Genomic DNA, 12,932 nt, shown 5'->3' with positions numbered 1-12,932 from the left:
GAGCAATGGAGGCGATGAACTTGAAGCTGTTGGTTTCTATTTCCGTGCATCTTTAAAATTTCTACAAAGTGCTTCAATTTTAGAACTGCCTTTGAGTTCTGATAGTGTGAGGCACTGGGGAAATAAATCTATGCCTTTGTTCACATACTCTGCTAGGCTTTCTGAGTAAGTTCCTTTTAGTTGCATTTAAATTTTAATGGTTGGAGTTGATCGAGAAAATTCACAGATTATATGCATTCTAAAATTGTAAATTTTAAAAAAATGGTTTGGGCTAATTGTTTAGTTAAATGGACAGAGCTTCTAAACAGAGAACCTTTGATATCTGATAAGTTGTCTTCAACTGTAGTAGGAACACCTTTGATACCAATTCAGAAAATGAGACTCAATGGTTGAAATTCACAGAAGGTTTTTATTTTTTTCCATTGAACTTATAAATTCTTAAAAATTTGTATATCTAGGTTTAGACTATATTGACCAAGCTTCCAAGTAAATTCAAGTTTAGTAATCTCTACCAGGAGTAAGATTTACCAAATGAAAATCCATCCTTGAAGCTTGCTTTGAAGTCTTAAATTGTAGTTACCACAGTTTGTTCCTGAAATTTTCTCAAGTGACAGAAAATTGATTTAATATCTTTTGGTCAAAAAATGCACTTTTTGTGTATGTGTCTTCAAGTTTCCCCATCAGAAAGAGGACTTGTAGCTCAGTGGTAGAGAACCCCAAATTGCACATGGGAGGCCCTAGGTTCAGGTCCTTGCTGGTCCATGAAAAATAACATGGTTACAAAAAGCTCTGGTTACAAAAAGGACCGTTCACTTGGTTGTAGGGCACCCTAACATGCACATGAGAAGTCCTAGGGTCAATTACTAGTTGGTCTTTGAAAAGTAACATGTTAGTCCCCTTTTTCTATTAGCTATTATATATATGTGAGGTTACATAGTTTTAACAACAAAATGTGTTTTTCAGAGTGAATGGACCAGCTAAACCTAAAAGCTTAAAAATTTAAGGACATTAAAGCTTCTTTGTAATGGAAGATTGCTTCAATGAGCTTTTTAAACTTGAAGTTCAGACTATTTTTGTTTCTACAGTATGTTAAAGGTCACTGAGGGTTTATATTTAATTATTCACTTCCTAATTCTTGACTACATTGATTATAAAATATTCTCATTTTTTTTATAGGGATTGTGCTAAGGTGTATGAACGGAATGGAAAGTGGGCAGCTGCTGCTCTAGCCTACCAATGCACAGGATTCGCATGCATGCATGTTGTGATGGCCAAGAATCTGTATTTAAGCAGACATAGACAAGAACTTAAATCAGCTGCTGTTATGTTTCCGACAGGTTAGTTTTTGTTTACACTTTTAAGAATTTAACATTGTATTCATTTGTAATTTTGTTGATTTAAATTTTTTTATTTGTAATTGCCATGGCTGAGAGGACCACATTGGGGATTTCTATGCTATGGAAGGGTGAACGCTTATTTGTTCTAGACATACTCTGTTATTGTGTCAGACGTTACCCATATTCAATGTTCTGCAAGATAATGGAATTGACAGTCTAACCGTAAAACATGAAGTTACAGGTGAAGGAAAGCATTGTCATCATAATATAATTTCAGCTGATATGCATTTATCTATAGGTATCTACTAAGAACTTCGTACTGTCTAGGTAGGGTTATTTAGTATTTTATATAGATTTTTCATTCAAAATATATTTGAAGAGTTCAAGTTTTTAACACTTGTCTCCTGAAGCCCTTTTCTTAAGCTGTCCTCAACCTAGGTTTTGGTTAAAAATCATTGATCTATAGTATAATAAGCGATCATTTCAGAGGGTTTAGTTGTAAGCATCTTCCATTCTTACACACTTGCCATACATATCAACTAAGGAATTTCCAACAAAGACATTTGTGTCCACCCCGGTTACTATAATATAACCATGAAGACTCCTACCCATTTGCAGATCTCGATCGTTAGTCATTTCCTCGAGAAGAAAGCAAACATCGAAAAATAGAACTACATAAATGTTAAAATTAACAAAATTATGGAGTGCTATAGAAGTTCAGAAATGTAGATGTTTAAAAATAGAAAAAACTAGAAGTTCCAAAATAATGCCACTAAAAGAAAAGACATTATATCAGTATTTGATAGCCATCATCATTGTGTAAGCTGTTAAGTTTCAAATATTAGCCGCTGTAAATATCTGCTTAATTTTTTTGAATTTTGCCTGCGAGTTTAAGACCATCTGATAAACAGAATAGAAAGAGCTGATTTATATTGCAATAAATACAATACTTTGACAGCAAATATAAAGGAAATGCTTGCAATATTCACTTTTAAAATCAAGTTCAAATTGAAAGTGCAATATAAAGACAAAAGTGAAGATATCCAGATGGATAAGTCTGATCATAAACACAAATACAACATACCCATTTGCTGGGAATGAACATAAATGACTGCAGTAATAATAATCAGCATGTATAAGCTCCATCAACCCTAGGTTCTTCACTAAAATGCTTCAAATGGTATGGCTGGGTCTAGATCTGTCAAACAACAACTATGATCTTTAGTGAATGCAGATATTGGCTCCTTAAACCGCAATGGCTGCTCTAGAATCTTCATGTTGACCCTCAAGAAGTGATATGGCTGGGTGGAAACGGTTTGGCCAGCAAGGAAGGAGTTACAACCAGAAAAATAGAAGTTTAATCCTTCTCAGTCTTCTGCGAAGTTCTTAGCGAATTTGATATCCAATAAGCTTTGCAAATCTAAAAACCTAAATTCCAATACTACCCAAATGTGACCCTAAAATAAAATCATGAGATTATACTCCATATCGTATCTTTCAACAAGATGAAGAATGTTGCGAACTAGGGTTTTTGGTCTGGCAAACCAACGACAAAGAAGTAATTTTCAGTAAATAGAAGCAATATCAAAATCTTTTTTAACATCCCTCTAATATTCTTGTTCCTTGCGTAAGGATTTCCGCTCGTTTGACCAAATTACCAACTGATGGAGACGAATTGTAGTGGCCATATAATGCAAGAAGATGGTGTACGGTTCAAAACATGTATCACACTGAATTGGGAGGGGAAAACAAAGACCATACGGTATAATGGAGCTGGCCGTACAATATCTTGGAGCTGACCATACGCATGGTATAGGGAAGGATGTATGATATGCAAAGGCAGGTTGTACGGTGGAGGTGTGGAGTCCGTACGATAGGAGTATGGAGATGTAGTCATATAGTGAAGGGGTGTGGAGCTGGCTGTGTTGTGCAAGGCCGTACGGTGTAGGGAGGAGGTCGTACGGTGCAGGAAGCAACTGTGCGGGATATGGAAAGAGGCTATGTGGTGATGTATGGTGGAGGCAAGGGTTATGGAAAGTGTACGGATGGTATAGTGTCGTGTGGGATGTAAGGTATTACAAGTTGCGCCAATGATTTAGATTGTGCTCAAAGTTGGCGTACAAATGATTGCATTCGTCAGAGACACCAAACAATGCTAGTACAAGTATTGAAAACCAAATCATAGATTGATGCAGATATGAGTATTTGCAAATAAAGATAGTGCACATAGAGAAACAATATTAGCACTTCAGATTTGCCAAATACAATGATAGATAAAATGCCGCTTTGATTCGCCAGATCGAAGAAAAACCATACAAACAGAATAGGGTGAGGGCTGAATCCCACTTAAGTCGGAAGAGCCAAGTAGAGAAGATCTTTCACTCTTGAAATGACGAACAACAAAGAAATCCCAACAGGAATTCGCTGTAGAGAAATAATAAACCAAATCGCATACCTACTACTACCTACATGTTGTGCTTAAATACTTGTCGGGGAAACCTTTCCGAGGGTGTACAAAGATAGTTGACGGCCACACCTACCTACAGACACAATTAAATAAAAAATGGTTCCGAGATATACTAAATCAATCGGAAGCACAAATACAAATATTATTAACTTGTGCCCCATATTAATAAATTAAAGTAACTAATTAAAGGTACTTTTGTTATATTATTTAAATTTTTGGGACCAGTTAATTAATTAATTAAATTAAATTATTACATTCAAATTTGGGGACATGACAATCCCTAAATGAGAGTCCTATTCCTTCTTTTGTAGCTTTTTCGCTGCTTTTTCAAGAAAAGGAAACACTTTTTGCTTTTTTGCTATCTTTTTGAGAATATTTCTCATGCTTCACTATTTTTCTTGGAATAGCTTTTCTTTTTCATTGTTTTAAAAAATAGTTTAATTTTTTCACTATTTTTCAGGAATATTTTGTTCGCTTTTATTTAATAAGAAGCACTTCCATTTCCAATCTCCCATTGTAGCAATAAATAATAAAGGCCCATTCATTAAAATAAATCATCTTCAATTTAATGTTTGGCCTCTATAGTCCCTTCATTAAGTAAATAAATAAAAATAACGATAAATTTAATATATTATATTAAATTTAACTCTATTAACATATAATTTATCATCATTTAGTGTAAAATCCCTGGCCTATATCAAAGTTGGGATGATCATCAAAATTGGACCTACCATCAATACTAAAAATAGCAAGTATGCCAACTCTGTTGGAGCTGATAACTAACTTACTAAAAATAGTAGGCATGAGAGAGTTAACCCAAAAGGCTGTAGAAAGAAATGTTATGCTCATTCAAATGTCTAAATATCACATCCCACCTGATACTGCTTCCAAGATTTCCTGATCCTAATCATTAGCGCTTGGGAATCGGCTAAATAACCTAATGATGCCACCATGCTGAACTAGCTTAGGAAGGGGACATTACAGCCACCTAGAAAATGCAGGTGGGAACTAGGATGGGAATGCCATTATTTAGAAGCATGATACTATGCCGTTCAAAGGTTAGGAATATTAATAATTATCAGTCAATCGATAATAGTTTACTGGACAAACATCTTACTCCTGATCATTAGTTTAGTTGGTGATCATTTTAGAGCATTTAAACAATCATGTGTTTTGATGGTTACATCTAGTCATTCCATTGAGAACAAAGAAAATAATAAATATCAAAAAGTAAAACCAGTTAAATGTTTAAATGAACAAAAAGTATGGAGTTCTATACAACCTAAAAAATTTAAAATTTAAAATAGAAAAAACTATAACTACTGATGAAAATTTCACTGAAAGCAAAGACATATTATATTGGTATTTGATAGTCATCATTATAGTGCAAGCTGTTAAATTTTTAATAATAGCCACCTAGAAAAAGTTGATGAGAACTAGGATGAGAATGCCCTTATTTAAAAACATGATAAGGTGCCACTCAGTGATTAGCAATATTAGAATCAATCAATAAAACTTCAGTGGAAAAACATCTTAGTCCTTTTTATTGTTTCTCTCCTTACTAATACCTTGCTGGGAGCTGAGAATATTTTATACTAGAAAAATCTGTACAATTAAATGCAAAACGTAAAATAAACCTCAAGTCCTATTGTATTTCTTTAGTGCTTTTAGCCTCTGCCAACAAAATATCGACAGTTAGGAAGATAACCAATGTGATTTATACATAAAAGAATAAGAAACTTCTATAGGAAGCTCTTGATTTCTAAGAGAGATTTGAAGAAACTTCATCTGAAGTCTCTTGACTTCTGGAGACATATTACTGTGATACGGAGAAATTTCTTATGCTCCCATCCGTGTAACTCCCTCAAGTATGCCAACTGTTTAACTACCCAAGTTTCCCAACAACAAATTCTAACTAATTAAAGAAGATACTGCGAATCTAGTTTTTCAGTGAATTTTTTGGATTTTAGGCATCAGAATTCTTGATTTGTCCATTATATGGTTGAAATTCCAAACTTTTTGTATGACAATTCTAAGATTAGTCTTTTCTGTAATGGATAGTATGTGCAGACGGAGAGACATCTAATGCCCAGGGTAGTTGTTGATTGTCATTGTAGTAAAATGTAGTAATGTATACTGAGTTGTGTGAACTTATTATGATTTATAATTAGCATATTTACTAGTATTTAAACTTTTGTTTGTGCAGGTGAATCTCCTTGTTCATTAGCGTCTGATGTTGACAACTTGAATCGCCATGCATTAAAAGTAGTGAATCAACAAAAACGAGTTGCATCTCTAAATGCATCAGGAAATTATGTGATTGATACACAACACTGCCAACACTATAACCATTTGTTACAATTTGTAAGTTGAAAATTGCCTTGGGGCATTTGGTAGATGATACATGTTTTTCTAGAATATGAAATTGCACTGTGATATTGATCCATGTAATTTAGCTTTGTTTTATCCTCTGAACAATTTTTTGTACTTATTTCTCAGTCTCTATTAGTTAAAGCATGTAAGAGAATATTTTTATACTTGCAGGTTGATGATGCTAGTGCATCATTTGCAGCTTTTGCAAAAGCAGGTAGTGCTTTGGATGCTGCTAGTGATTCAAGTTATAGAGAACATGAAATATCTGTGGTGAAAAAGGCTATCAATCTGAACTTTCATAATCTTGATGGACTGCTCAGTCTTGTAATCCCTCTCATGGAATCTGCATCTTTATGTTGACATCTATTATGGCTTCAACAACAATTTTTGCAGAAATAAGGAGGTAATAAGGATTATGGAGCAATATGCATGCAATTATTTCTACCATTTACTTACATGAATAGGTTGTGTATGAGTTACGACTAGTGTAAATTATGTAAATTACTATGTTATCTTGCTTGAAGAATCAGAAATGTGCAAGTAGGCAGGATTTGAACTGTGAACGAAAAATGCATGTATCCTGAAGCTGTTTGTAAGAGATTTCATGTGATGTTCTTGCTATAAAATATAAACATTACTTTTGAATTCCTTCCTGGATCTTCAGGTCAACTTCATATGAAGTGTTTTAGGAGTCTTATCGTTTATGGAATGTACTGCAAATTCTGAAATATTTTCAATCAATATACATTTGACTACTAATTTTCATTCTCTCCTCTAAGGGGAGTCTACATATTTTGAAAGACATCGATGGATTCAATTTGACTCATAATTCGTAGCTCTAGATTGTGACACTTTTTTTTTTGATACAAGGGCAAACATGCCTGAGTTACCCAATAATTCATGGCTGGTTATTATTCCTCAGTCATTGGTGGTTGGATAAGGTGTATTTTTTGGCTCTTCAAAGCATTTTAATTTTTATATTATTCATGATTTGGTTAATAAATTGGGCATCATTTTGCATTGCAGGTCTTGTTTTAATGTCTCTGTTCTGCAAGATTTCTTGCCAGTTTTATTTTAAGCCAATCTACAAATGCTAATACAGCTAACAGATTCACTTACAAATAAATGTGAATATTAGGACACCTGGCAATTGATATTTTTTGTAAAATAAAATTATTTAACTGTACTTCCGTGAGAGAACTCTGTAAGATCCGGACGGACATGAACAAGGTATCAGAGTTGTGCAAAAATGCAAGTTTATACAATTTGTAATTTTCTCGAGTGTAAAATACTAGATAATATGTATTGATGCAATTTTGGTGACTGACTATTTTGTGAAGCTTTCCGTAGAAACTTACATACAATAAAATAAAATTATAATATGAAGGAAGAAAAACATTTTTGCAATTTAATACCAGTTATCCATCTTTTGTTTGTCTTGGAATATCTGTTCCCCATTTGCACTTTTTCTTGTTGGTAACTTAGCAAACACATATTAAAAGAGCAATTTATCCATCGGGTTCCAATTGTGGAGTGATAGATTAACCTTTACAGATTGCTACTTTGTAGAATAAAACTGTATCTTAATTAAATACCAGGTTTTCTTTTGGGGCCCTATCTTTGAAATTGTGAGGGTTTGTTTACAGGGTCCACATCTCATACATATCTTTGAAAGGACACTGCTTTAACTAGTGCCCTATCAGCAATGGATATTGCTGTAATTGCAGTTCATCCTGAGTAGATCCTTCTTGCCACCTCCAACTTCACTTTTGGGCCTAGCAGTTATACAATCTCCAATCTGTGCTCCAACTTGAATGCTTATTCTACCTGTTTTCTCCTCTGGCCAGGCATCTACTACAACTCTCTTCCATCTCCCTTCTGCATCCATTTGGTGTGCTCTAGGTTAAAAACTTATACTTCAATGTACTCCAATAGTGCATCTACGTATTCCCCTCTCTATTATATGCATTACTCAAGCATGCTTCACTGACATCATCTACAAGACTATTGCTCTTTATCAATTGATTAGGGATCCTCATTTTAGCATGCTTCCTAGTGCTAAGATGTTACTTAGGGAGATATGAAGGTTTTTGAACTTTTATATCCAATGTGAGAACCAAACAGCTCTAGCAAAAACTGTAGAAACATCTAGATTATCACTTATATTGTTGACAATGTTAAGTTGCATTGCCCCTATGTTTTGTCACGGGGGCATGTTGGTGTTTGGTTGAATGTAACCATTTGTATGAAAAGTTTGTAAACAATTGTCATGGAGGAAACCTGTAGGACTTTACAAATTAGATAGATCCTAAAGTAGTAATCTTTCTATAACAAGGACCAATCATATTGTTTACAATTATCAAGGTGATCTTATTGAAAGAAGCTCAAATTTTCTTTGTTTAAAGACAAATCGTGATGTAGACTGGAACATGATTTTAGAAGGCTCGGCAAGCACCAACTGTGTTCGTTTCAATTATCAAGGCCAGTTTGTTGAAAGGGGTTCATTTTTTCTTTGTTTAGAGACAACAGAGGAGGATGGATGGTGATTAGAAGTGGATTATTTGTTTTGAATTTGAACAAAATGTTTTGACAAAAAATGTAAAGTATGATAGAGGAGGCATTAGGCTTTGGGAACCCCTTCATAGCTTTCATCCTCAAGTATTATATACTTAAAAATGCTATAGAGCTTTTGACCAATGTGGTACTGATCAATCCTCTTTCTTAGCCTTGGTTAACAAATGGGTGGACACAAAGGATAGCTTAAACTCTATCCTCAAGCTTTCATAGTGCCTTCCCTCTCCTCTCTCCTCAATTGACCTTGATAGGAATGTTGTGGATTTCTAACATTATTTTCCTTGCAAGGTTATAATCTCATTTTATATTTGCATATATTTTTGTTTCATGTGGTATTTAATAATGCTCATACATGTACATTTCTCGCATGATTACTTTAAACTTTGGTTACATGATTCTTTGCAGACCAATTGGAATTATTTCGTCTACATCCCCACATGTTCAACATTTTCATGTGCGTAAGCATAGGGAAGGCTTGTTTCTTAAGGCATAACCAAAGCTTTCTTCCTTGGGGTTTTAGTCATACTTTTACATAGACTTCTTTGTTGTAGGTCTTCTGAAGTATTGGTTTGATGGTTTTTTTTTTTTTTTTGGATTATCTAACTTTTAAGATTGTGTATAATGACTCTTTGTGAACCCTTTGGTAGGAATTGTGATCCCATTTTAAAGGGGATGCCTAATCTCTAAATCTCATCGAGATCATTTCAAACATGTCGAGTTTTGGAGACATTCCTGTGGAATGGTTTCTAATGTTTTGTTTGTGTTGGAGTCGACAGTGCCTTTAAGTTTCTTCCTAGCCTATAACTCTAGACATTAAAAATGGTGGTCCAATGAACCAATAATTTGCATTATAAGGGGGATGAAAATGTTCTTCGCAAAAAAATCTAATGAGTGCAAATGAGAATGTGGATTCAACCTCACACACGAAAAACACTAATGTCTTGCAATGTGTCATCACATCAATATAATCAAACCAAGTAGCTTACCTCATTACAAAGACAAAGTGAAAAATTGAAAATAAGTAGAAAAATTTTAATCAGTCAATAGAAGGCATCGAAGGGTGGAGGACTCAAATAAGTATGAATTATGGGTATTTTGCAGTAGACTGCTTTGGAAAGATAAAATAATCAATGAAACTTGGAGAGAATGATTTTTTTTTGGAATAATAACATAAGGTTGTCCCCTAATAATGATGTTAGGAGGAGGATTGCTAGTCAAAATCACGGGCCACAGCAAAAGCATTTTTTGGGTATTAATTTTTTTTTTCCAATTTTTTGTGTGGATGTGTCTTCAAATTATAAATTTGTCAAACATATTTTGAAATGGAAAAGTCTCATTATGTCAAATCGAATCACACACACTAAATGGATTTGAATTTCTTTAAGGTCAATCAGTGTGCTAAGAGAGCCTTAGCATGATAACAATTGAAGTACAAAGTAAAAAGATAATGCAAAGTCAATAAATGGAGATTTATTGTCAATCAGTGTATTCTACAATGGATATAGGTAATGAAGGTAAATCTTTAGTTTGTATATATATTTTGGTTAGTAGATGTATTAAAATTACAAAATATGAGGATTATTGTACATAAATACGATAGACTGAGGGTACTCTTTTAGATCTAATGCAAGATCGTGGACTATTCATATACAAAAAATTCTTTGGTTTTCTTCTTTGTTGAAGAAAATGAGTTTTCTTGTAGATTTGAACTGTTTATGTACTCCTCAATTTCTCGACCCTTGAATGATATGCTTATTGACTGAAATTTCCATCTTGCAAGTTGCAATCAAAATATGGATAATTATTATGTTTTTTAAATATGGAAATGACAAACAATATTATTAAATTCTGTTTATTGTTTTAACAAATCTGAATATGATTGAATGATCAATCTCCAAGAGGATTTCACTAATTGATTTCAGTGTTCCTCTAGGTCCAATCGGATCTCATAAGTATATGTTATTTTGATTGGAAGGGACATTCCTTTTGGATTAGTGTCATTTCACTTCTCAAACTAGTCCTAGACTACTTTTGGGGTTTACACATTGACTTGCAATTACAAACTGTGTGTTGATACCATAATCAATGATCTACAGAGGTAATGATATTAGACTCGATTTGATTGGAATCTCTGCACTACTAATCATGGCTTGATTGGAATTATATGTGGAACATGAAATAATAATCTGTAAGATTAAATGCACGTCACCATTATACTTGGAACCGCTTATATATGATATTTTGATTTGGTGTATGAATGATAGCCAATTTCAAATATTAGATCAATACGATGATATAATTCCAAGAATTTAGATATGTGTGTGTATCGATATACACAATGTATATTGATATATATATACATACATACATACACACACACACACACACACACGCACACACACACACACACACACACACACATATATATATAGACATACATATATATTTATATCATATTATTGATTAATATCATTCATATGTCTAACTGAAGCTATCATTTTTCAACACTCCCTCTTAGCTAGGGAAGATACAAGTTTAACAAGTATACAACTATATCACCTTACTCATGATATCAAAAGATATAATATGTTTAAGAATATGAATTCATGTGACATTCTTCGTAACACAAATATCCATATTATGGTATCTGTAATGACATCGAGTCTCATGATGTCTACCATGATGAATCATTGTATATCCATGATACATTGTCCACTACCATTATCTCTTAAGGATCATAATTGTCTCTAGATGATATCAAGTCTCATGATATCTATTAGAATGTTGAAGAGATACTAACTATCATGTCATTGTATATCCATGGATATCAAGTCACGTGATATCCATAACAATAGTGAAACAAATCATTGTAAAGTCGTCACCTTATAATGTAAAATACAAGTGTTCATTGTCTGAAAGATTGTCACCTTTCAATAATGTCCACAGGGGCCCATAAATTCATGGAGTCACACACATGATGACAAAAGAGTTTACACATTATAAATATTTTATATAAGCCTTGTCGCATTCTATATCCCTATCCACTAGCTAATTATTTTGAACCAGGGAAATGAGAGAATTTTATCGCTTGGTGCGTTGATTCAATCAATCAAGAAGCAGATGCTTTTGCCCCCATCTCACTCACCTCTATTAAAAAGTTCTAAATTGTTAACGATACTACAAACTAACTACCCTCCATACAACAAAAACATGGTGTGCTAACCCTTAGAGGCGAAGGGTATCCCCTACCATTCTATAGATGACGTGGGCCCCAAATAGATTATCGCATGGTGTTAGAAGACCTTCCTTTTTAAGCTTGTTTACCTTGATAGATGGCATAGGCATTGATAGGGATAGCGGAATAGACAAAGATAGTAGTAGCAAGCCAAAGAGATTGTGATCATTCCAAATATTGTGCAAGCCCCTACAACATAATTGTTAGGGGTTTGCTAGAAGGGTCCCAAAATTCAAGTGCAAAGACATGGGCAACTTTGGTATAGGCATTGCCCACATAGGCAATGGTTGCCATTGGGAATCCCACTACTACTAGTAATCATATATAATGGATGACAAGTTTGTATTGATTATATTCTGGATTGAGACCCCCCTATACTAGTAGTTGAGTTGATTCAATTGTGGGTTGGAAGATATAGTAGAGGATAAATTAATTTGTGGGTGGTGAAGAAGGGGCAATCATGCATTAGAAGACTCGATCCCCACATCTGACCAAAATTTATGGGTTGCCCTACTAGAACTACTAACAATAATAATTTTGAGACTCAATCTCAAATTTGACTTACATTTTCAACCATACTAAGTTTGTTTTGAGTGTTCAACTTTTACCTTGGATATAGGCTTGGTGAAAATGTCTCTTGTTTGATCACTTGAACTAATATACTCCAACAAATTCACATTCCTTGCTACCATGTCTCTCATATAGTGATAAGGAATCTCTATGTCTTTTGATCTATCATTTAACATTGGATTCACGAAAAGCTTGATACAATTCTGATTAACTCACCAAATAATTGTAGGATTCAAGGGCTCACCAAATTATCCCTCAAACAATCTACAGAGCCATACTGCTTCTCTTGCTCCCTTAGAGGTTGCAATGTATTAGGCTTCTGTAGAGCTTTATGCAATTGATGATTGTTTCATGTTGATCGATGAGATCATTGCCA

General features: G+C 33.9%; 1 protein-coding gene across 1 annotated transcript in view; it reads left to right on the top strand.

Annotated features, from left to right (window-relative positions):
- The window catches only part of LOC149559354 (cysteine-tryptophan domain-containing zinc finger protein 7-like), a 33,550-nt gene extending 27,013 nt beyond the window's left edge, over positions 1-6,537 (top strand). Inside the window, exons 9-12 of the mRNA XM_089828400.1 lie at positions 2-165; positions 1,177-1,337; positions 6,011-6,168; positions 6,349-6,537. Coding sequence (XP_089684526.1) covers positions 2-165; positions 1,177-1,337; positions 6,011-6,168; positions 6,349-6,537 — 672 coding nt within the window. The remainder of the gene's footprint in view (position 1; positions 166-1,176; positions 1,338-6,010; positions 6,169-6,348) is intronic.
- Positions 6,538-12,932: the final 6,395 nt, after the last annotated feature.

This window comes from Cupressus sempervirens, chromosome 5 (assembly GCF_028749045.1).
Source record: "Cupressus sempervirens isolate cs-2001-9-10 chromosome 5, ASM2874904v1, whole genome shotgun sequence".
NCBI lineage: Eukaryota > Viridiplantae > Streptophyta > Pinopsida > Cupressales > Cupressaceae > Cupressus > Cupressus sempervirens.
The sequence above is the reverse complement of the archived record's forward strand: the minus strand, read 5'-3'. Positions and strand labels throughout refer to the sequence as shown.